The following is a 25979-nucleotide window of genomic DNA, read 5'->3' on the forward strand; positions in this document are numbered from 1 at the left end:
AGTTGAGACAATTTACTCTGTCAAATAACTCTTTCAAACGCACAAAGCAAGCAAATAGAACTTATTGTATTCGATACTCATATCAGTGATCTCATCGCTCCAATTACATAGCGTGTACCATTCCCCTTTCTAAACTCTAACTGATTTTACCTCAACTAAATACTTATTTGTCCTCCCCTCCATCTTTATATTGAAGATCCTTTCCGTACACCTTTACTGAGATTGAAATCGAACTAATGACCATTTGGCCCTCATTAACTTCTTTTTTTATCTTTTAGGATGGAAATTAATACTGAACGAACGACGTTATCTGACCATTTTTTTCTCTCATAAAAACCTCGAAGGAGACGATGAGAAGTTTTTCGTGTTTTCTAAAACCCTTGAGAAGTCTGATGGGATGTTTTCCATATCCCTTACCTTTTTTAATTGCATTTAATCAATTTCTTTTTAGCAATTGTTGCCTGGACCTTTTAGCAATTGTTGCCTGGACTTTTTAGCAATTGTTGACCGCAGTCACTGTAACAGACATTACAAACTATCATTCTCAACCCATATATCTGACTTAAGAATACTCAACTCGTATATTTTTGGCTTAATGTCGTTTCCATGCAGTTTTTTCATACAGTTTCCCCACATTTGCTGGATCATTTCTGTTTTAATGAATAGTTTTCCTGTCGTATCCCTGATAGTGTGCACGGATTTTTTGTTCTTACTTCCTGGCGGCGCGCCTCTTCCGTCATCTTCCTGACAAGCGTATCCTCTGCTCTTTCAACCGTTTGTTTCGACCTAGTACCAAAGGGTGGCTAACAGAGAAGCATTGGGACAAAATAAAGGAAGGAGACAGAATTATTCTTTACGGGGTGCTTTTGCTATTTTGAAATTATAAGCTTGGCTGGGCCTTGTTTTAATGCATATGGAGTGAAATGATATTTAGTACTTGTGAATTACACTATACTACTTTTATTTACAAGACCAGGGTTTCAACACTTCGAGTCATCTTCAGGTGAAAATCACACACATGTTGGGAAATATATACCCTTGTTGATGAGGGCTACGAGGGGGGGTTGGAGGGTTTGAGTGGGCGGGAGGTAGAGATTGATTGGTTATATGAAAGGTCCCAAGAGGTGGTACACAGGGGCTGAGTGGGTGAAGGTAAGGGAAAGAGAAGTACTCAATTGGATGATTTCAGGATCTACTTCGTGGCAGATCATGATCACTGAATATGTGAAACGCGCACTTACTCATAAAAATGGTTCGTTAATGCATACGGTTGAAGTACCGCGTAAGATTACCCGGCGTAAACTTTGATATTCTGCAAGTGATTTATTGCACTCTGCAAGCAATGTGTACAGAACTGCTGAGATAACGCGAACTTTTGTTTTCTGGTATTATTATAGGATATATGGAAGTCTAGAGGTGTTATCCTAGAGCGCGCATTATGCAATTCAATCGCTTTATAGTATTCTAAAATAATTCTAAATTAAATTTAGGGAACTGCTCAAAGTTACCATTTATCGGTCACCAATTATTTGTATAAATAATTTAAGAATAATAGTTTTCCAACAATCACCATTCCACACAAAACCTATTAATCTTTACGCTGGTATTAGATTCCAAAGGCTGTCGAATGTAGAGTCTTATTGGAAAACTCATTTCTGATGATATTGCGTCATAGATAACGATGGAACATACAAGATAATGAGATATTTTCATAATTCCTGTTTAGAGTAAGTTGCTTCAAGGGATACGATCATCGTTTGTGAATAAGTGAAGCTAATACACGTACTTGGCGATATCTATTTTTTCAGCATCCACTATCAAGAAGTAAGGAAAGAGAAAGCTATAATAGTTAATTCATAGAAAGAAGAACGGGGTGCATTTCAATAATGTCAATGTTTGGTGGCCAAAATATTTTCTCGGCCAAGAAACATTTGAAGAATCAGATCGGAAAGTGAGAAATCACATCAGACACGAAAGGTCATCTTGGAGAATCGTTCCGTGCTGTTTGAGTAGCCTGTCCAGTCGAGTGATAAGGAGCCACTTAAGCAGCGTCTCGCATTACCTTCGCTTCCAACCGTAACTTCAAACATTGGCATACATTTACTATGGACGCGTCAGTTCACTCCATTGCGAAATTAATTCTCAAATACAAGAATATAAAGGAATCAGCTCAGAGATGCTTCAGGTTTTACCCTTTTAATTATTTCATCATCGTGTTAAGGAAGGAAAGAGGAAAACATTGGCAAAGCAAAAAACTAAAGAGGTAATGGCATGAAGGTACCACTTGTCTTGACTCTGGTATTTTATCCTCATAAGCACAGAGGTGCATCTCCCTATTCATTTCAATTTCATCATTCTGTTGCGCAAGCAATAAAATTTAGCGAACTGTTTTAAGTAACCTGTTATTGGTTCACCGGTTATTAGATTTTAAAATCAAAGAATAATAATTTCACAGCAATAATTTTTCCACACAAAAACTGTCATTAAATCTCACAATGATTTTATACTTTAAATGGACCCGAAAACCTAGTTAGAAATGCTTCCTGTGATATATAAATAATTGCCTCTTTGTTTCCATTGAGTAACTTTAAGGAATATGAATTCAGTATAATTGACAACAGTGAATTTTACGGAATGCTTCGTTATCACCTCTTCATCTGATAACCTTTTTTATTTGTTTACGCTGGCTCCTCAGATCAGCAACACATTATTAGGACAGTAGAACGACCTCAGGTGTCCACAGGCAGGTACTTTAACTGAAGTAGACAAATCCGCTCTCAGCACATAGCTGGCTGGTCACCGAAAAATATCCGTCAGTGCCAGGTCGAGCTCGTGTGGGGGAATATTTTTTTTGAAGACGGCGTCGAAGCATTTCGTGTATAAATGATTCGGGTGAACCATGCACCCCACGCTTAATTCGAGTGAGTCACCGTCTTGTAAACTCCTGTGCCTGGTACGCAAGCTTTATTTTTCTATTCCCCTTCAGTTCCTCACGCACTTGTACCTATTGTGCTCGTTTTAAGGGGGAATGCTCAGGGAGGGGGAGAAGAAGGTTCGGCAACACTCAGGAATATCTGGGAGTGTCCTCGGTGGTGAAATAATGGTGCTTTAACGCTCCATTGACCGTGAGACAATACGCCGATGTTTAACGGATCCTTTACCCAAAAAAATACCAGTGTTTATTCCTAAAAAACACTCCTTTGTGAAGTAGATAATTATTCTGACCCCATCCCCAAAATAGTCTCTAATTTCCTAGTTTTCTCAAATAATTAGGGTTCCTCATTTATCCTAAAACGTTAGTACACTTGGGTCTTTTCATTTTTTTTAATTTCTGATCTTATATTTTGTCGACACGGATCCATTGCGCATCTAGTCTGTTCCAAAGCTAATTAATCCGGGTGAGATGCTGAGCTAGCCCACCACTTCACACTAATTCGAGCTATTCTGATCGTACGTCCGCGAGGTCCAGTCAATCAGCTAGGTGCTCACAGTTTCCCATGCTTCCCTGCGTCTCTTAAGTTCCTATCAACCATTGTCCATAATACTCGAATGTTACGTGTCGCTCACTGCAGTCAGTGTCAACTCACTGAAGACTGATTATAAGTATTCTTTACGTTGAAAAAATGATCATACAAACTAAATTACATTGAAGGAAAATGTAATCTTTCACGCTTCGGTACCTATTTATTCCTAAATTAAAACTGATACGCGTTTCTCAATACCATAATGTTCAATATGCAAATTCTTAGAGATTGCTCAAAAATAGCCTTCGAATGGCAATTAGTTCAATATAGAATATCACTATTGAGTGAGTTAGGAAATTGTTTATAGAGAACTCGTAAATTGACTTTAGTTTTGAGAGGCGGGTTGCTATAGTTCGGAGGGAGTATTTCAAGGAATTTTGGAATTTACTGATGCGATAAATTGGCTAAGAGAGCGTCTGTTAGGTAACTGTTTAGGAGATTTTAGTCGCTCTTTTTGAAGAGCCACTAAAATCTCCAAAACAGTTACCTAATAGACGCCAATAATACCACAACCAGACAAAACCTGATTTATGACGAGATTTTATGCAGTTTAGAGTGAGAATTCCTTTACCCAAAAAACTGTCCTGCTTACCAATGTGCGCTCTCTTAGTCAATTTATCGCAGCAGTAAATTCCAAAAAAGCCTGGTTATAAGAAGTCGAATTAGTGTTTTGGTTCTAAAGTTTTGAAGTTACCAAAGGAAGCATCGATCTGGCATCGCTAAAAGTACTTATTACGAACTAGTGTTTCTCTAGTCACAAACACGAACCATCTGCAATAGACTAGCTTTCGCATTTACTTGAGGGCTCACTGTGCTTCTATTTTTACGGGAATAAAATGCTCAATCAGCTAACTCGATCATTTGATTCAATCATTATTCCAAGATATACATTAGTCTTATTATATCTAAAATAACATACGGTGATACTTTTAATAAAAATACAGTTTTACTATTAAAACTTGTAAACTTCTCCGTCCGTCACAGATATTATCGTTCAAATCGAAGCGCGATATTTGTGTCTTTCAAAGACCGTGGCAAAGGTCAATTTCCGTAACCACTGGAAATGACGTCGCAGTGAGTTCTCAATTGATTTCCAGAAGAGCACACGGAAGCACATATGGGGATACAATTACGAATTTAGCTTCGGACAGATTTATTGAGTGCAACTTCCCTGTCTTCTTCAAAGAATGCGACAAGACCGACACTGTTGAGTTAGAAATTAGGGGATCCATCGTATTCGAAGTTAAATTGCTGATCAATTGTAATCGCTTATTAACCTCAATCAATGGTGTAGGACTTCGGAAGGAAGGCCTTTGCTGTGGAAAAATTTTGAGATTTAAGTACAGTTAAGTTTGTAGATGATCAAGCAATTGTGAGTCAGACAGCCAAGGGATCGCATTTAACATTGAGTGCTTCGCAGGAACAATGCAAGGAGTATTGGATGAAGATGAGAACTAGAAAACAAATGTAATAAGATTCTCGAGAAGTAGGAAAGCTAAGTTAAAATTAAAGTATGAAGGAATACACTAGAGCAAGTGCAGCAGTTTATGTATTTGGGCAGTAAATTAGAGGAATATGGGCATAGTAAAGAGAGTAAAAGGGAAAGTGGTGTGACCTAGGATTACCACTGTCAACTCATTACGAGTCACGCGTACGAGTACAACGTGGAATAACATATGAGCTCCCAAAATTTTTAGGTTGGAAAATATTACGGATCCCAGAAATAAATACCGTTTTAGGAAACCAAGAAGTTAACCACAGGGAAGAATTATGAACTAATGAACGGTTTTCAAAACATCAAATGCTTTTGAGATGAACACTGTAAGCATTTAATGAAAATGGCGATCAAAAATAAAAATAAGTTTATTTTAATATTTTGAGAGGATAAATAAAAGCATTCATGCATTGCCATTTAGTAGAACTTTTAATATTGCGATAAAAATTTTAATTCTTACTCGGTTTGGTATTAGAGACACTCTTTATATTTTATCTCCATAAGGAATTCACGATTGATTCATACTAAGGAACTAGCCAAGGCATTCTGAAGATTAGTCCCAATGAGCTTACCGATGCGGTGCGTGGTCTATCTTCTTGAGTAGCTATTGTCCAGAGGTGGCCGGCTCCGTGTCGAGCCTTGCTTCCTTTCTTGAAGTGAGGGTTTATGGAGAGATTGTGCCGGACAGAATTTTTCCACCGATCGTCATTGGCCTTGTAGAAGGGGAAGTGCTCCCTGTTGAAAATACATCATTAATGCTTACCACATTCCGTCGAATGAGAGTCATCCGATTTAATATTACATGAATATGGGATTAAGATGTCCCTGGTAGCAGGTCATTGAAAGAACTCCTTCACTGAAAACTCATAAACCTAACCCTCGGTCATGGAGTATACTTATTCTTTTTCGATCCACTCACCTTACAATAAAGCTGCGAGTATTCACATCCGAGCTCAATGAAATGTTAATGATCCCAGGCATGCTCCGTGCAAAGTATAAAGAGCCAATGAAACAGTATAATGAATTAAGTCCAACATCTATTCGCATCCAAAAACAGATTTTTCTCAGTTTGTTACTTCTTATGAACTGAATCTAAGTGGTTGATCGCGGGCGTTAAGTCAACACTCAGACAATAGCCTTTTCGAGCGCATTACTCCAGTTGAAGTTGAAGAAGACTATGAACGCGATTTCGACATGAACGTTTGCTCCGATTACTAAACACCGATAGCCAATTTAAATTTACGTTCTTTTTTTTATCAGGAATATATTTTTTTAACCGTTTGAGTTAGTCCATTGAATAACACATCCGCCTGAATTGAAATGTCCATTGCAATGGTAAAAAGTCCATTGAATAACACACCCAGGTTCGTTGGGTGAAATCCTCCTCTGGATTTGAATGGGGAAAACGAATATGGCGTCTGAAAAAGTTAGAATCGTCAGGATGAAAAATAATAGTGCGCCTATTTACGCATATCGGAAATGTCAAGACTCGTGAGCACTATTCTATGAATTGATCAAAATAATCATTCCAGAAAATCTAATTATTCCGAATAGCGTCACCTCTAATAATCCATGATATCCTCGTTTAATTATATGTTACAATTTATATTGCGTATTTGTGACCAATCGACCAAAGGTTAGATGAATCCGGAAAAGTATTACGCTATTTTAAAGACTAAGCAAACCAAGGCTTGCTACTCGCTGAGAAACATAAACACTATTCCCATCACACTCAATTTTTCAAATCTATATGCGTACTTTTCACTTCACTTCAGAGCGTCCAGAATTATTATTCTTTGTCTCCCTTTTCCTCTCTTACCCAACGTTCTCCCTCCCTCCAACACTCTGAATGTATAAAAATACACTAATAAGGCAATTGCCCACGACAGGTGTTCGACAGATTTTTTTACTAAAATTGCGATCTGAATTGTTGGAATGGATCGCTGCTCCAAATCAATCTAAGAATTACAGACTATAAATATTATGATGTTATTTTTGAAGGGATTCAACTGGCCAGGGAAATCTATTATTATTCGGTGGAACGCATGGGACGAGGGGAGAGCCAGTCGCGATATCCCGGTCTTCGCCCCCTTTATATTATCGGATATGTCGAGCGAATGAATGAAAGACTCCTCTGACGATGTATTTTTGTGACACTGAATCTGCGCATTGGTAAAGTTTGTTATTGCAGCATTATTTTAAGTTTGACGGGAATGAATAAATTGACTTATCTTTTGCGAACTGTCCCTAATGATATGCAGTTATGATGAGAGAGAGCTTACTCGTACAGCATTTTCAAGACTTTAATCATAATTCAGCCGTCAGGCAATATTGTTCACTCTAATATCACAACTTTACATAAACATTTAGCTTTAATATTTATCCAATCGAATAAGAGTAGCAAATCATGCACACCTTCGCAAAGTGTGTACATTTTTAAATTCGAATTATTCATTTTTAATCAGAAAAATATCTGTAATCCAGGCTGCTGAATAAGAAGAGTGTTTCAGTAGGTATCTATGATTGATTGCTTCTTTTTACTGGTTGTATGGGGAGTGTCCTGGCACCCCTGTCACCGTTCCGGTCTCCCACCCCCCCTCCCCCCATCGTGGCAACTCGCATTGACATATGCAGGGGTGGATGCCTTACGTTAGTGCTATGAGGAGAAAATTTGAGCTATAGGAAGGAACAGTTAAATGATAGGATCATTCGAGATATTCGTGGTGTGCTGCGGCTACGTGAGATGCACGTTTGCATTACGTATCTACTGTCTTTGGTTCATAATTTTTACTAATCTATTTAAAAAACTGTTGATAAAAATATTAATCAATTTTCCATCGAAAGGAGTTCAATTATGATTAAATAAGAAAATATCACCAGAGTAATAGGGTTAACTTGTAAGCTATTTGTATTGCTTTTCTCCTTCAGGGTTTTCAGAGCAATTTTCCTGATGTTTTGGTGAGGAGAAGACGATGCGAAAAAAACACAAACGAGTTTTTTCCCCATTTCTCCATAATATTACTGCTCTGACGAAATGTACCTACTTCACATGCGATGATTAAATTTGAGCCGATCTTTTATCAATGTTAATACTTTAATATATATCGCAAGCTATAGTAAATGATGTTAAAAAAGAACGACGTGTTCCTAAAGGGGGGCGAAATCAAAGACAAATGTCAATCGCCTCCATTGAATACATTAAATGCATCGCTTGTGGGTTTAGTTCTTCCAAGAAAAGACACCTGCATATAGGAGTAAAGAGGTTGCTTTTAGACTATTGCGTCAATGAGTTCCAGCAGTCGATCGATAAAACTCGACTACCTCGACGAAGACGTTACACCATATTATTCGCCTTGCAGGTTCAAATGTAGGTTTTTTTAAAAACTCCGTTAAAATGAATTTATTGAAAATCGTGGAATGAGTAAAGACGAAATGATTTTTAGAATCATGCCAGAAGAAGAAAAAGGGGGAGGACTAACCCAAAATTTCGGTGGAGCAAATTGAATCTCATATTGAATTTTTAAAAATTAATTTCAACTCGAAATCTGATAATTTGTTCTTATATACGAGTATATTCCCAATAGCCATGTACATCCAATCCTATTTCGCTGGAGTGACTGCTGTGAGGTTATATATGGGAGAACATTCAACATTTTTCCTATTAGTTTTTCTCTTGAGTGAAGCACTCGAATTTTAATGCTTGCACCCTTCTGTCTCATTTAGGAAGAAAATACGTGCTCTCAACACTCATTTTCCATATTCCCTGACTTCAGTCGTCGAGGCACCATGGCATGAAATTACTAGCACCTCCATTTTTCCGTGCTGAAAACCGCACAGCCATAAAATAGATTCTTGAAACTTTGTTTTTTTCCGATTGAATTATGAACTAGAGAATTTAAGATGGCTTCAAATAAACAAAAAAGAATCTAAATGTGAAATTAATACTTATGAAATTATGAAATGATATCACTCCATGGAAGAAATGCATTATTTTTCATGTACCAGCGGAGTCGTACATTTTTTACAAGCCTCCCAATGAAGTGTTATGTCAAAGAATGAGATGACAGCAAGTAAGACCGTAACAACGGGAGGGAAATGAATTATTATCCAAAGTATTCTCAATGAAACTCTCTTAATTTAGGTTCATCAATAGAGCATGAAAAAGGGATCGTATTAATTGTAGGCCTGCATTTTAGGAATGTATCTATTAATTTTTCTAGACGATAAAAAATATCACGACTTTTTTCCAAGCTTTCCACTAACTATAAATGCAAATTAACCCAATCTATTCTATAGTCCACGGTTATATAGTATGTACAGCGCACGGTTCTTTCGGGTTTTAGCCGGTCATTTTTTTGCATACCACTCGATGTTATGCACCTGACGTCGTTCATACCTGAAAAGTATAGATTCATTTCACAAGCAGAATCACTATGAAGAGGATTTTCAACAAAAGAATTGAGTTCCTAAAACCAAAGATAGGTAGAGAGACCTTTGAAAGAAGTTTTGTTTCTTTTGCTGTTTAATCTCCATTTTAGTTAACCAAAATATTTTATTGTTTTCACGATGCTTAGTAGATGTAGGATATATTGAGAAGGAGAGGTATTTTTGAGGCCATTATGGAAAAGAGCATCCAAGCAAGCGGGAAAGAAAGACGGGTTTCATGGAGGACATATTGGAGAGGAATAAAATGCATTAGGAGGTTAATAACGCGGCATTGTATTGCAATATATATATCATAAGTAGTCAATATGTCCAAAATAATATGGAATTCCTCTTAGACGTTGCTCAAACCTTCCCCTATGCAGCCAGATTACCTGCAAAAATAGTTATCTATTGAGCTCTTCAAACAGCTCCCATTCAGAGATTGGGACAAACAATGTCAACCAGAATGAATTAATGAATAACTGATCGAAGTACTTTTCCACTCAATAATTTTTTAAATATTTTCCCGGTCGTAAAATAAAAAAAAATTATCAAGTGGGGAAGTGCTTCTATCAGTTATTCATTATGTTCGACTTCCACCATATCACGCCTGAAGCTACTCAATTTGTTCTTAACAGAATTAATTACTTTGATGGCGCGGGAAAAATATGCGCTTAAAAAGCAGTTGTAAACGGCAACATAGGATGACTTCAGCATTATATATCTAATTCCAATCACTCTGCAAATATTCAAAGGATTGAGTCAACGGTCAAGTTGAACGAGAATTTAATGTTCATAACGATATATCGACAGTATGAATATAGTTTTCCCTGTAATCGCTATATATTATCGCAACTTCGAAAACGATTGGTAAGTATCCCGATATGGAATGAAATTTTTATTGATATTCTGACCCATACCAACATCGCATAAGACAGGAAGCGCACAAGCTGGTATTTTCTGCGACAGTAAAGGTAGAATCTAGATGCAATTTAAACGGCAGAATAAATTAATAATAATTGTTGTCAGGGCAATATCTAGGCAGATATTCGAAATTATTCAAATGCAAATAATGATACTAAACCATATAATGGCTTTTACTCATACAATCAGGGACAATTCTTAAAATATTACGAAACTCAACTACAGAGCGCCAATGAAAGACAAAGGAGTACATTGTCATGGACAATGGAGAGGACGTATTTGCCTTTTTTTCGTTGAAAATCTTTTATTCCTTGCATCAATAAACCTCCATTTGACTGATTGATATCTTAGATATAGACGTTATGTATCGTGGGATTTTAAAAATCGTACAAACTTACTTAGAAATAATAAAACATGTACACAGATCTTTTGTGGAGAACAGAAAGCCCGTAGGAGAAACAGCCACAGCCTTTTCTCTCTGCTTCAGTGGTTATTCATTATTGACCTTATCGTCAGTAGGATGACTTTTATTTACCAGCTCATCTCGCCGTGTTTGACACTACCCTCCCTCCCCTAGGTCTCATTTTTATCCCCTGGTATAAACCCTTTCTGCGCTGTGGAGGGAGCTCTGAGCATGTACGCGTAAGGTCTAGACAAGTCCCAATTCCGATCATCACGCGATCTCTCTCCACACACCCTCCTTATTGTGCCCCTTGACCGCATATTCCCTCATGGCCAATAGACTCGTTGAGTTACCCTTTTAAAAGCACCCCCCACCATACACAGCAAGCACCCCACTACGAATGGCCACGGACCACTGCTTCCACCTGTCTATCCGGAAACAGAATTTGCTGGTGAGACCTATGGCGGGAAAGGGTGCAGCTTGCGCAGCATATTTCCTTGGAAAGGGTGCTGGATCGTTGAATATACAAGCCATGTGTGCCACTGACCGCCGTGGCATGACTGTAAAGAGTGGTGTTTGGCGTGTTCGGTTAAGTTGTATTCTTCCGAGTGGACGCCGATTCGATTCCCGTATTGCGGGTGGGAACAGTACGGAGGGGTTTGATTTCTTAAGTTGGGGCTAATTGCGGAGCGAAATAGCTGCAGTCGACATCGGTCCCAATTAATTATATAAATTATAAGCACAAGCACTAACGAGAAAGGTAAGGACAGACACCAGACACAGACGAAAAAAATATTAAATATATAATACTATGTTCGGAAATTATGTTTAGGCTAGTTATCGATTAATAATTAAACCACTTTATTCCAGCGAAACTAACACGTGAACAAAATAAGATTTTTTTACTGCCACTAATAGCCGTTACTTGAGGATTTTGGAGTGTTTTTTCGTACTACTACGCGCTAGTTTCAATTGATTATCTTCTAAAAAAAATACGAAATTGAATATTAAACCTTCAAATTTATATGAAAAAATCAAACTCAGACGAGACTTTAGAGCAATATGGGCGTATCAAACTCTTGGCTAATAAAAGCAGTCCTATATTTTCCAACGCTCGACCTCGTTAATTCATGTAACAGCATCCACCTTTGAAAAACCCTAGTAATGCCCCTGAAAGGTATCTAACTATGCGCATTTCAAAAAATTACCTCTATTTAAAGTTAAAAGAAAATTCCAAAGAAACTGCGGGAGATGCCGCAACAGTAACTTTTAACGGAGTCAAGGCGAATGATTTTTACACTCTGAAATTGTTGCATTAAAAGAAAATGTTTTTCGTAAACCGCGACGTTGACAACGGAGAATAATGTTTTTTAATAAACAATTTTGTCCATGAGAACCAAAATTAGGTATGGAGGGAGTTTGCTGTCATTTGTTGTTTTCAACATGCTTCGAACACTGTAGGAATCAACCCAGAGGTTGATCCGGTAGTTGAGGGCAAAGTGCAACCGATTCCAAGGCCTCAAGCATGTGAACTTCTCGAATTCGGGTGGAGCCAGTTCATACTGCCGCCGACGACTTCCCAGAAAGTTCTCGCACTCACAGGATCATGTAGATTGGGATTAGCTAGGGGTTTCCGTAGGCATCGACCGATTTCGGACCCGAAATCCTTCGTTCAGGACCCAAACGCAATGCTCACTGAGCTGTTAAAACGTCTTCCTTATTAAAGTACAGGGTGCGGCAGAATAATTTGCTGATTTGATTTACCCTTCTAATCAGAATGCTATGCTGTATTATTGTGGATATGTTTTATATGATATCTAGAAACCATCACGCCTGCCGTCAACTCCTAAATTGTGAGCATCTGTGGAACAAAATATCATCTTTTACCCACATCATTCCCTTCTTCGCCACCTCATGTGTGCTACTCACTTAATGCTTTCCAAAATTCTTATTTAATTCCTCTCTTTTCTCCGTATTACCTATATTCCCCATTCTGTTACAGCATACCGTTCCAATATCAAATCTGTCATCTAATTTCCCTTCTATTTAAAAATTCATCCAGCAAAGTCCTCTCTTGCCCTCACAATGTTACCACGTTTTTAGTTTGTGCTCTTTTCCACGTCTTCATTATTTTCTCCAAACTCACATCTCACTATCATCAAATCTGCAATTGTCGTCTTACCCCGACGGCTAAGTTCCTTAAACATATAATCCTTAACTCCGTATGAAAATATTATTTTTTAAATTAATTACGACTACAACAACATTTGGAAATAATTGAACCTATTAGTTTACTCTTTCCCACATCTTCAAATACATTTCGTGATCATAATTGTTTATCTATTGCATTTATCACACGTGTAAATTTCTGAAAGAATATTAGCTTATAAAGTATAGCTTCTATGGGAACAGAAAAGGACTGTCTTCCTTTAAGTATTTCAAGGTATTTAGTTGGATTAAATTTTCGTTGTTTTCACTACCCAACCTATAACAAAAGATGAAGACTGTGTCTCAGTCCAAAGAAGAGTTAAATGTTGTAGTATTACTTTTTTGGTATGTCACATTTTGAATTTAGCCCATTTTTATTCACACATCTGTCAAATTTTTAGCCTATATAGGTATACGTAGTGTCATGGTGCTATTAATATCTGATTTATTCCGTAAAAATATAGGGTTGATTTTTATTTTGCGTGACTCACGAAGGTATTCTTGCTAGAATCAAAGGTGGAATAGGGGCGGTGGTGCTCTTTAAACGTCCCCGCTAGCTTTACCGCGAAAGAGGGGGGAAGAGAAGGGGCACAAAACGTTTCGGAATATGGGGTGAGGGCGCGGTTGCAAGAGAGATGATGGAGGAAATTCTTAACTCTTGTCGCTTGATGGAGGCGCGTGCAGCAGATGTCGCTGCCTGGTCTCCGATGGAAGCTTTCTTAATGCACGTGACCCTCTGAATGAGACCTCGCTCCGTGCCAGGCACCACCTATTGACCCACCAACCCTTCGAGAAACCCAGTCCAATCCCAGTCCCCGCAATCTTCTCCTCTACGCCCCCTCTCCCTGTTATCTGCAGAGCGGCACCTTCTGCATTTTCTGATCACCTTCCCCAGACACAATTTGGCCACCAATTTATGAGCCATACGGTTCTCTGAGCTACAGTTAACAATTAATAAATATGCAAGTTCCGTCGGGATATCACACCTGGCCATTTTTTTCAACACACCCCTGGCCTTCGTCGTGGAAATGGATTTTTAAAATATAAAGGCTTCACTTGAATTTTTCGGGGCAGGGTGGCCGAGGTCGCACTCTAAATTTAGACAAGGTTAATAGAATTTGTACACTTCTTGGCCACTCGAAGTGGCATATATAAGTAGATAAAAATCAATATGTATTTCGAAAATCGTATCATCTGTTGAAGTGTCAGCATTCCATACGGTCAACACGAGGAAAATTCCCCAGGGGTTCGAGTACCGTATTCGCAATCCAAGAGCTACTTTTATTACTGCCAATATTTCTCTGCGCAGCAAATTTTTACCGCATAGTGATTATTGCAAATGATAAATCGGCGAAAATTTCGGCAATTGAAAGTAGTAAATACAGATTTTAATTTTCTTCAATGACGATCACCTAATAATCAATTTCTATAGATACAGGAGGCTTTATATAGATTTATGTAACAACAACGAGAGTAAAGCAATAATGCCGATTCTCATATTACTGACGGCCAATTAAAAACACAGTGAATAACTTGGCAACTAATAAATGCCATTTGGAATAAAACTAAGCACATATAAAATACCTTCCAATACCATGTGTTTAAACTACAATGATCGATTAAATTACCTATCGACTATAACAGGCTATACATAGAACCACGGTGCATACCCAGAACTCCGAGTGTAAAGGATCAGTGTCACCTCAAGCTGTTGGTGAATCCCGAGAAGCCTAAAGACCTCCGCTGTCTTGAAGCAACCAAGCAAGTAGGATAACATTATAAAAATGCCGCTTACAGAGGTACTTTTGGTTTTACGTTCACCATGGAAATTTTTCCTAATGTAGTTTTAGGTAGCTAGTATTTTATTACGTCAGCAACCGTAAACAAAAAGAAAATTGCAGATAATTTCTTATAAAATAACAGGAATTTAACTGATATGTACACCTACCCATCAAAAAGCAAAGTCATTCTCAAATATGAAAAAATTGTCAAAATATCTCCGGAAGACCTTAACGGACGGCTAAGAAAATTCTCCTCGGATTGGTCATTCGAAATGTTTTACAAGATGTATTTATTCTCGGTAGGAACTATATTTTTCTAGTTTCTAAAAATGTATGGAATATATTTACTTTAAATGTGCAGACGTACCGTGGTCGTATTGCCTCGGCATTATTATCAAAAAAAGTTACATTGAAAAATAGAAGCACTCCATGAAAGTAAATTTTCTTCGAACTAATTTGTTATTTTTTCGTCTATTCAACTCAAATTGCAAGTTTTCAAGCCCATGGGGTAAGGTAGAAATCAAAATAAAAATGGTCTCACCAGATACCAAAGGTATCTGGTTCCAGGCACCAAAGACATTTGAATTAAAGATTAAATTGACTTTAGTAATTTCAATAAATTAATTATTTAAGAGGTTTAGCGTTAATTTTCATGAAGTAATTTGATTATTCACTTACGATATCCAGTTGTATATTCCGGAAACTGTAAGCTCTCCGCTCTCTGAAAGAGCCTGCTCTATCATTTCCGTGTACGTGAATGGTGGCTTCCGTAAAACATTGGCACAACCGTGGTGATTGGTATGAACATTTGCTGAGATAAGCGGAGAAGAAGTAGAAGGATGCATGCCTGGCGGATTATTCACGTTAGGAAGTGAGCGACGATATAGAGTGGTGTTCGGTCCACGTCGAACTTTACCATTAAACATTTCTCCCGAGTAGATTCTTGTGCCAAAAATTCCTCCGGTCACTGACGATCTCCCTCCGAGTGAATCTGTGAATAAAACCATTTCATGTGTCTAAAAAAGCTTTTTGAGAAATTGCATAATGTTAATCATGACCATCATAGGATAGCATTGCCATCACCATCTTTGTACGGTGCCAGTAACTCAATTACAAATTAACAATTCACTATAATGTTAAATTTTGGAATGGAAAAAATATTATTTTCGATTAATTTTTTATATCTGCTATAATAATCGCATTTTACACAAGAGCTAATAAGTAAAAGGCGCCAAATAAGAGTGAGGCTTCTTGAAACTTAGAAATAAATGGAATAGTTACAGGAATATTATTAGCATGACTCTAACCTATATAAGAAGAATTTTTCCCATATTCGTCGAATTCGTTTCCTGGATAGTTATGATCATGACCAACGTCATCGACGTTGAACATGGAATCCAATCTGTAGTTTAAGAGCCAAAGAAGATTGTTTTCCTCATCCGTTTCGCTAACATCGTCTGCGAGTGGGTCCTTTTCTGTTACTGCTGGTATATCTCCATTATTTAAAATGAATTCTCTATCAAGGCCACATCCATTTGCTTCTATCCCTGACAGAACATTCGTCGTGGTCTTCCCATTGTTGCACTCTACTGTTTCAAAATTATCAAAAATATCCGATGTTAAGGTCAAATTAGTGTTTTCATCGGATTCGTTCCATGTTCCTTGAACAATTACTACTTCCAGGCGTGTTGGTTGGCCTTCACTATTTAGTTCTGAAAATGATAGACTATTATTGCCGTCAAGTATAACAATATTTTCTTGAGAAACGTCTTCTTCGTGGCCAAGACGAAAATCATCGTAGAGCCTTGAATTGGCTGAAATATTTTCCTCCTGACCAATTGACGGGCCAATCATTTTAGCACTACAAATTCTTCTGAAGAAATTAAAACCTAAGGTATAAACATGTATTTCATAAGAACTTCTCACACTTTCAACCTAATCTTACGGCGGTTAAAAAGTACTTTCCTTCAAAAATACAAGGATAGGCTCTTTCAATATTTCGCACCAATTGCATTATTTAAAAAACATACCGTTTTGCATCCCATAGATCACTGGTAGGAACTGTAGCACAAGCGTCACTTATTCACTCGAATCTTGTAACACCAATAATTAAAGACACCACAGGTATCGTTAATACCCATTTATAGCACACCTTGAAGTTGATGAGTTGTTATAATGAAGTCTAAAGAGATTTACCGTGGTTTAAGAACTACTTCCCGTTCCATCTGCTGCACGTTCGACAGAACGGTATTACGAACTTCCCTCGAATGAAGCAGACGACATTCAAGTTAATCTCATCTCAACGTTTCAGCGTGACGTCATGGAAAGGCGCTGGTGTCGAGATTATATTATTAAATGGGTAGTGAATGTTTGTGAAACGGTTAATGATTAAGTGACTCATGAATTGGTTTTCTACGCATATTTGTTTGTAACAGATATCATTTAGTGATAGTTTGCGATTTAAATTTTAAAAATATTGGTGTGAATACATGAGTTACAATGGATGTGGATGATGTAGAGCAAAGCCTCTTACAGCAATTCAGCTGTATGGGGACAACAGATAAGGATGTATTAATTTCTCAGTTACAAAAGATAGTTGGAAATCAGTTAAATGAATCAACAGCATCATTTTTCCTTGATATGAACAATTGGTTAGCGTTGCGTCTAATCACTCAAACATTTCTGTTCATGTTTACTTATTTTAGCTTTTTGTCATCGATTTGTTCAATGATTTAGGTTAACATTTATTCTCATTAAATTTCAGGAACTTACAGGCAGCTGTATGCTCATATTTTGACTTTGAGTCCCCTAATAAATTGCCTGCCATGGCGTTTATTAAAGATGTCACGATTGGGGAAGGCGAGAGTGTGCCTCCTAGTACAAGGTAATGCTGTTAAAAGTTTGTTATTTATTGAAATGTGTTGCTTGAATCTAATTGAAACTTGCACAATATTCTCTAGATTCACAAAAACTTGGAGAATCCAAAATTCAGGAGATGAAAGTTGGCCCCCAGGGTGTTGTTTACGATTTACTCATGGGGACCAACTCTGTGCTCCCGACCGTGTTTTGGTAGATGCTTTGGATCCCAAACATTGCACGGACATTAGTGTAGAAATGGTGAGTCCACAAGAAGCAGGCATTTACCAAAGCAAATGGAGGATGTCGACAGCTACGGGCACATTTTTTGGCGGTATGACCGTGAACAAATTTTTATCAGTGCCAAATAAGTATTACATGAGACGTTTAATACTATACGTTACTTTTCAGAAATCATATGGGTTATTCTAACTGTGGCCGAAGGTGGTACGTTGGCTGTGACTCAGCAGTTATGTCATTTGAGTGAGTTGGGATCTCAACCAAGGAATGAGGAATCAAGTCTAAATCCTTTTGGTACTCTTAGTCCAACAGCGGTCGCCACTAGTCTTAGCCCTTTCCAGGTATGAAATAACTCTCAAAATGATGGGCTTCTTGGAAAGTACATTATCTATTCATTTGGAATGTTTTAGTGTTAATACCTAGAAAATTTTGTATTTGTTTTCGAAATTACAGGGTTGGTATGATGACATGTTTCCAATGATCTTTTTCTAAGTTGTATTTTGCACTGTATAACATAGAAGAAGGTTCCTTATTTATTCACATCTTTTGCTGTCTATAAGTGAAGGAAATGGCGTACGAGTACACATTATTTTAGATAATTAAGGCTAGGTAGCGCATTTTGTTATTAAATGAGGTCTGCTGTGTGGTTCTTATTATAAGTGTCATAACAGTGTCCATGCGTATAACCATCCATGATTGGCAATTTGATGTCAGACACGTTTCGGCAAATATCACGGAAATGGTTTAGTTTGTTTCCTCCCTTGTCAAGTTACTCAAAATATTTGTGCCTTTCAGCATTTGAGAGCAAACTTGTTGATGGTGGCCAAATGAAATTTTTTCTCGAGGTCTGCGAATAAGTAATAAATATTTAGGTAATTTAATGATTATCTCAGGAAAATGTGTGTAAGTCATCATCATATACTAGAAAACCAATTAGTAATTGATTTGTTGGAGAAAAAGTTTTCTTTACTTACTTTAAAAAGTTACTCACGGTCGGAGGAACGCAAGTAAAAAGCACGTGGACATGTTTTTGGGTCGATAAGCATTCCCATTCTTCTCATTTCACAGAAAATGCATTGTTGTAAATGCAGCTATCATGAGTGACATATTAATTTGCTCATTACATGTATGTATTTCGGGTTTTACTCATTTGTAAGTAGTGTTACAGTTTTGAGAACAGTGCATTAACTGCATAGGTGATAGTTAGAAACTATGCATATTTACTTTGCATTGAATAATGAGCTTTATGAAGCAACTTTTCATCGGATAAGGCAGTAAAAATGATGTGATTGTAAAATTTGAGAATAGTGTAAGCATACAGACCCTTCTTCCCACTGTGTACCCAAATTACTCTTGGCTACTTAGTTGTAAACACGTATTTACGTATTGTTCAAAAGAGGCATTAATCTTTCAAAATGGTTTATTTCAATTTTAACGTGAATGTGAGTGGGCAAATTTCCTTAAATTCTTAATACTCTAAGTGTGCTCTGGTGTGTTACAGTTCGATTTAGCCATAAACATTGCCCCAAGTTGCTCTTTCATATCTAGTAAGCCTTTTTTAAAGCATTAATTTGAAGTTTATAAAGCTGATAAAATAAATGACAGTGTTATTAGAGTTGAAGGAAGCTATTATTATATCATAAGGCAAGGATGCAGGAAATTAGGCTGGTGGTAATAATCAGTTACTGATAATCAGACTTCTAGAAGAGTTGACTCTTAGTAACTGGAATTTTTCATGATAAATCCTGTTAAGGTTAACTCTAGTCAGAGGACATTTTTAGTCATAAAAATGCCTTATGTAGATGATATTATTGGGAATATGGATAATATTATTAGGGAAAATTTACTTGACATTTATAAGTATTACTTCACCCTTTGCTATCATTATATCAACCAGAATATTGAATTATTTGCAATATTCTTATGATTTGAAACTTATTTAGTATTATATTATAACATCAGATATTTTTTTATTGTCCAGTTGTTATTAGAAAATAGCAAATTCTAGGTGTTAATCACCATATCAAAGGAAAATAAAATGTACAGATCCTTAGCATTATTTGCGTTAACTTTACTGTTACCTGTGATGCCTTGAATTCCATGCCATGAAGTTTTAGCTGTCTTAAACCTAAATGTCACAGCACAATGATTCTTAAAATAGGATACTTTTGTTGTTACTCTAAAATGCCTGCATTTTTCAATCTCAAATAAAATGGTTTATTTTTTATATCACACCTGATAGCTAAGTCTACCATGAGAATTTATTATTTCTTATATCTGCAAAGTTGATCCTTGGCTAAAAATTTTGGTTTTAACATTTTGGTGATAAAAATATTGGCATTACCAATCAGCAAAAAATTCATGTCAATTTTTCAATTTCTTAAAATTGAGACATTCAATAAATAATGGCTTGAGAATGATTTTAAAAGAAATGGAATTAGAAATTGGCAACAGAGTCGGATAAATAAAAAATGTACAATTAGGAGGTTATCATCTCCCTTCCTTGACCAATATATTATTATATTGTTAAATTAGTGTCATTGAATGGGGGAACTGAGTGTTTGAATGGCTCTGTCATCTTATTTTAGAATGAATGCATTTTTGGGGTTTTAGTGAAGTAAGGGCCATTTATGAGATACCAGTGTGTTGTGGGGAGGAAATGCCAAGGTTATGAAAAAAAACTTATGCAGGAAAAATAATATAGTGTTTAGAATTTGGATAGTGTAACGTTCAATGGAACATATATGCAGAAGTTTTTTGTATTGATTATACTGAATTAGAAGTAGTAAATAGATTTGAGAAGGTTAGTGACGGACCAGTCATGTCGTAATGACTACTGAAGTTCATGTATTAATGAGAAGTGATGAAAAGTAATGTTTAATAGTAATAATTCGACTTTATTCGGGCGAGATTGACACTGTCGAAGTCCCTTGTTTCATCTGACCCATGACACCTATTAATGCATCGTTCATTGACAGATATTTTGTAAATACAATTTTTAAGAACTTTGAAGTTCTTATTAGTTTATTAAAAATGCTCTTAAGCTTATTTTTGTATAGTGCTGAAGTGCCAATTTTTGAAACTGAGATTTTGTCTGCTTTTCCCGCAAATTGATTAAAATCATTTAAACAGAGGTGGGTAGGAAAGAGTAGTTGTGTTGACTCTATTGCAACACTCACATAATTGCGCACTGGATATTATTTAATCATGAGAAAGACATGTATTTCTGCTCCATAAATTCATAATTATTCTTATAGTAATCTTCCACTCCCTTAAGAGCATGTATACAATCTTGGATTGTCAGCGTCAATTTTCATAAAAACTAAGTTGGGAAGTTAGTGTTTTATTGTAATAATTTGATGGAAAACTACAAATTAATTTAATTTGTACAGTTGAACATTTTATCAGGATGACATCTACCTTAAATCTCAATGCAAAGAAGAAAGTACGAGATAGAAAAAGTGCAACGGTTGGTTGATTGCCCTGGAATCAGATATTAATTTAAATTCTTAAAATGTGATATTATTGAAATAGCAATCTTTCACTTTTAACCATATTTTCAGTTTTATTCAGAAATTTTTATGCAGAAACCAAAAAATTAGCTAAACTTTATTCTATCGTGAAACCCTTAATAATTTAATAAAAAAATATGTTAAATATCACTCAGCAATGTTTATTTTTTCATCAGTAATTCACTGAGTTACCCATTAAATTAAAGGGGCAATTAATCCCTGATTGTCTAGAGTACATTATGAGGTAGGCCAAGACTGCATTAGCCACTTTTCAATAGTTTCTATTACTGATTGAGATATTGCATGGTGTAGAATGGGCAGACTTGGATTAGTTAACTGAAATTAAAAATTATAGTGTCATAAAATTTGTTGTGTGATTGTATTTTGAGTGTATCAGTTAATTTATGTGCAGCATGGCACAGTTATTTATCCTATTCTATTGGTGGTGCCAGCATGCATGACTGTGGATCATCAAAGTTGATTTTAAATCAAATTTTGTTGCTTTGTTCTTTCTGGATCTTTTTTATCTAAGCTTAAAGGATCTTGTTCAATAATTGATGCACTTGATAAAAATGGCAGTTACCGCATTTCCTGGCCCATAAGATGCAATATGATTTTCCAGTTTAGAATTTGTGAAAAATTCCGACAAGTATTTAAATATTAATAATATATTGGAAGAAAATGGAATCGTTAGATTAAAAAAATTAGTACTTATACATGTAAAAATTTATTCGTAATAGAATCCCAGAAATTCATCATCATGCAAATACATGCTCCTAAATCACTTCTGTAGTTAAGTTTCCCTTAAGTTGTCCCTTTCCATAATCACAGCGTCATACACCCAGCCATCCTTAAGGATGAACGTGGATATAAATTCCTTGTAGAAATGTACACTTAGGCAGCATTTTCCATTTTAAGATCAATGAAGTAGGGAGTTTTGAACCATCTGCACATCATGCAAGAACCACAGTGTAATGAATCTTCTCATTATCAGAAGTCTTTATCATTACTGTTGTAGCATCATTACTACTGCTCTATTAATGGAAGGTCAAACCTCAAGGGCACATCGTCCGTGTTCCCTGTTTGTCCTATGTCAAAACACATTCTTTTTCTCAAAGTGGAAGAAAGAGAGTTAGTTCAAAGTACATTCACTCACTTTGGGTACAGTTGAAGCTTCTTTTGTACATTTTTAAAACATTGTGCCTAAATCTTGAGTCTAATTATGCTGGGACATGGAGATCGTAATAGTTTTTATAAAATAATTGTATTAATGAGTTCATCCTGCCACACTCCAATATTTTTGTTCTGAATTTTACTTTGTGTTAGCGTACCTTCTGATGTATATATATATATATATATATATATATATATATATATATATATATATATTCCTTTTCCAATGTGTAAAATATATTGCTGTCACAGATGTGGCCTTGGAATGTTGTAATCTAAAATGAAATTATGAATTTGCAGGAATCAGTACAGCAGCAGGATGGGGATACTAATATGACTTGTTGACATTTATGTGATTTATTACCCTCTGAATAGGGGAGTCATAATGTGGACATCTCAGACATGTCAAGATCTTAAAAATTTTGACTCAATTGTTACAACAAAATAAAATTCTAAATGATTGTGTGAATCAAAAAAAAAATAAAAGGGTGCAGTGTATTTATTGCGTATGGTGCAATTTTAACACAAATTACAAGTGTAATTGTAAAGCCTGTTCACCTGAGGGGCAGTGTGTTTAAACGAGCGAGTGTTCTGGTGGCCTCTGAAAATTTTGTTCCAGTTTGAGTAAAAGTGATGCATTGTATAGGAGTTTAATAATTTTTGTGTTTATATGGGGTGAAGAAAATTACTTTGGATCATATATGTACTTAGCCTATCTTTAACCTTTTGTTTTTAATATATAGTTTGTTGAAATTAGTTGGTTTGGTTTTTAGGTAATGCTTTACTTAAAAATGTAGAACTGAAAAGAGATTTTCATATAGTTTTGTTGAAACCTTTTAACTTTTTCATTAATTCTTTTTCTATAAGTATTGTTAACAATACTTCCTATTAATTTATGAAGTTTCCTAATAAGGTATTAAACCTCTTAATCCTAAAGTGTTTGTTACTAGAAGTAATTTTTTTTTTATCTAATCGTCATTAAATATTTTTTTTAATCTTGCAATTGCAACAGGTTCAGATTCAATATTTTCTGATAGCTATTGCACTTGGTTTCTGCTTTTATTATCATGTGTAAAATGTAAATAGAATCTTCCATACAGTGAAAGCATCTGTATGAGTATTTCCTAACCAATACTGAATGTTAAACACCGCATGAAGATAATTTGAAAAATTTTAGACACAACTTTTTCTACTTTATGATCAAGTTCCTTAAATGATAAGCACAACATTTAAATATTTTAGGCCAGTTTAATGATAAATAATGAGAAATGCCATTGTATGGGTGCTTTCATCAATTTCACATTTTCCATTTTAATATTCATGCAATTCTAGTGAATTGGCAGCAAGATAGCTTTGTCAGAATTTATATCATATTTCCCTCCCAATTTCCTTTCTGGAAAAAAATATAAGTCAGGCTAGTACAAGAATATTAATCTTGCATTTGATTTATGTATCTAAGGGTGTTACTGTTGCATTTTAGTGAATTATTTTAGGGTGATATTAAATATATTTTAATGCAACTAATTTTGTTTTGCTGAATGTATGGAGTAACTAACATATATCCTTTGTTACCATGCAATCCATATACATAGTATCTCTTTGGTAACACCTGCCAAAACATTTGTTTGATATGGTTTTTCATAGGTTTTAGGATGAACAACATATTTGGCATAGTGCGTTAAGTATTGGGTTAATATCCCATTCTGTATTTTTGTTAGTTTTTTCTCTAGATTATGAATGGTAAAGAGCCAAGTTACAGTGTTTTATGCAAAATGAGGCAATACATGATAAAGAGAATAAGAGATTATTCAATTGAAACCCTTGGTTGCAGCACTCTCAACTAAGCTTAACTGAGTGTTCTAGCTAGGTGGTTGATGCATTCTTTCTCATCATGTAACCAAATTGTTTTTGTTAACAAAACTGAGGGGCACACATTTATGTGTTAGGGTAGGTTATTCTATGGAAGTAAATTTGCAGTTCTTATATGAAAGTTAATTTACTAAATATTTGAATTAAAGACCATAAGGTATTTTAAAAAAGTGTTACATTTCATGTGTAAGCCTTATTTTTTTAATGTCTTTGGCCAAGTAAACTTCTGGTCAAATCTTTGTTGAATGGGTAAAATTTAAGTGCCTCCATTTATCATGCATTTACATTATGTTAGATGACCTCAGCATTGGAACTGTTAAGGTTCAAATATAGAATAATTTCCAAGTTCAGTTTTATGTTTGTGGAAAAGCTCGATGTCCAGAAGCCATAATTTATATTATCCCCAGATCATAAGATTGGCAGGTGTTGCTGTTTTTATTCTATACAGTTTTGACATTTTTTTGTATGGGATGTGCTGTGAAAAACTTCTCTAATTTATTCAGGCTGGAGAAGTTACATTAAGTGATTTAATAGTATTCGTATGGCCAGAACTGTATGTATGATCTACAAGCACCCAGTGGATGATGTACAATCTCATATTTTAATCAAGTATAGCAAGTGCAAATACATTGCAATAAAGAAACTTTTCCAAAATGCAACTTTTATCATTTTATCATCTAACATAATCTCTAAAATATGTGACAATGATATTGAAATTATTTACTTTTGCATAAAATAAGAAAATTATCAATTCAATTAAAATTTTATTCCGTAATCATTTACTCTCTTCTCCTGATGTGTGATGGAAGTCCATCCACCCAGTTGGTGGAAAGGCTTACGTATTCTGATGTCCCCTAGAGCTGTGCAATATGCTGGAGCAATACTAGCATTAGGGTCACCCATACCAGTTAGGTCTAATGGTAAGAGCCAGATGGTCTGTGCAGTGTCTGTTCCTTTGTGAGATGGCTGTAAAGGCATCTGACACCTGTATGGTAGCCATTTGAGTGATGGCGTTACATTAAAAACTATTGAGGAAAGCAACATTAAAAACACCTGAATTAGTTATCCCACCAACTTGTCATGATACGAACATGAATGCATTCTGGCCACTATGGGACCCACCCCTTGGGGCTGGGCGTAGCAGGAGGGACAAGACTTCTCTGGTCATCCCACAAAATCCTTGCAAAGTGGAACTAAACACAGAATAAACTGCCTAAAATTTTCAACCTTGCCTAGCAAGGCACAACCTGACACCCTGCACTTAAGTAAAATGTTCTTTATTTTTTACATACATTCTATCACCCCCTCCCATGGACTACAACCGTGATGTGGTGGAAGGGCATGTGCGTTCTGATGTCCCCTAGAGCTGTGTTGGCAGGAGTTAAGAAAATTGCTCCTAGTAGGGTCACCCATACCAAACAGGTCAAAGATTAGGAGCCAGACAAAAGATAGTCCATGCAGCGTCTGCTCCTCAGTGAGGCGGCTGCAAAGGTGTCTGACCCCAGTGGGATGGCCATTGAGTGATGGTGTCACACTGTTGAGGAAGGCAACGGGAAACTACCTCAATTG

The 25979-nt window shown here is 36.1% G+C and overlaps 1 protein-coding gene across 1 annotated transcript; it reads left to right on the forward strand.

The window, feature by feature from the left end:
• The first annotated feature begins 17104 nt into the window (after window positions 1-17104).
• Window positions 17105-25058, forward strand: LOC139697825 (protein ILRUN). Its single transcript, XM_071596681.1, has 5 exons — window positions 17105-17411; window positions 17525-17644; window positions 17721-17950; window positions 18028-18197; window positions 22842-25058. The coding sequence occupies exons 1-5, from the start codon at window positions 17260-17262 to the stop codon at window positions 22884-22886; spliced, it is 717 nt and encodes a 238-aa protein (XP_071452782.1). The 5' UTR covers window positions 17105-17259; the 3' UTR covers window positions 22887-25058.
• The last annotated feature ends 921 nt before the right edge of the window (window positions 25059-25979 follow it).

The sequence above is a fragment of the Hetaerina americana genome, unplaced genomic scaffold (genome assembly GCF_022747635.1).
Source record: "Hetaerina americana unplaced genomic scaffold, ioHetAmer1.1.p SCAF_8, whole genome shotgun sequence".
Lineage (NCBI taxonomy): Eukaryota > Metazoa > Arthropoda > Insecta > Odonata > Calopterygidae > Hetaerina > Hetaerina americana.

Bases quoted from the DNA above. Each gene is read 5' to 3' on its own strand.
- LOC139697825 (XM_071596681.1), top strand. From the start codon at position 17,260: ATGGATGTGGATGATGTAGAGCAAAGCCTCTTACAGCAATTCAGCTGT. The intron at 17,412-17,524 runs GTTAGCGTTGCG...ATTAAATTTCAG, and splicing joins TTCCTTGATATGAACAATTG to GAACTTACAGGCAGCTGTAT. The intron at 18,198-22,841 runs GTATGAAATAAC...ATGAATTTGCAG, and splicing joins CTAGTCTTAGCCCTTTCCAG to GAATCAGTACAGCAGCAGGA.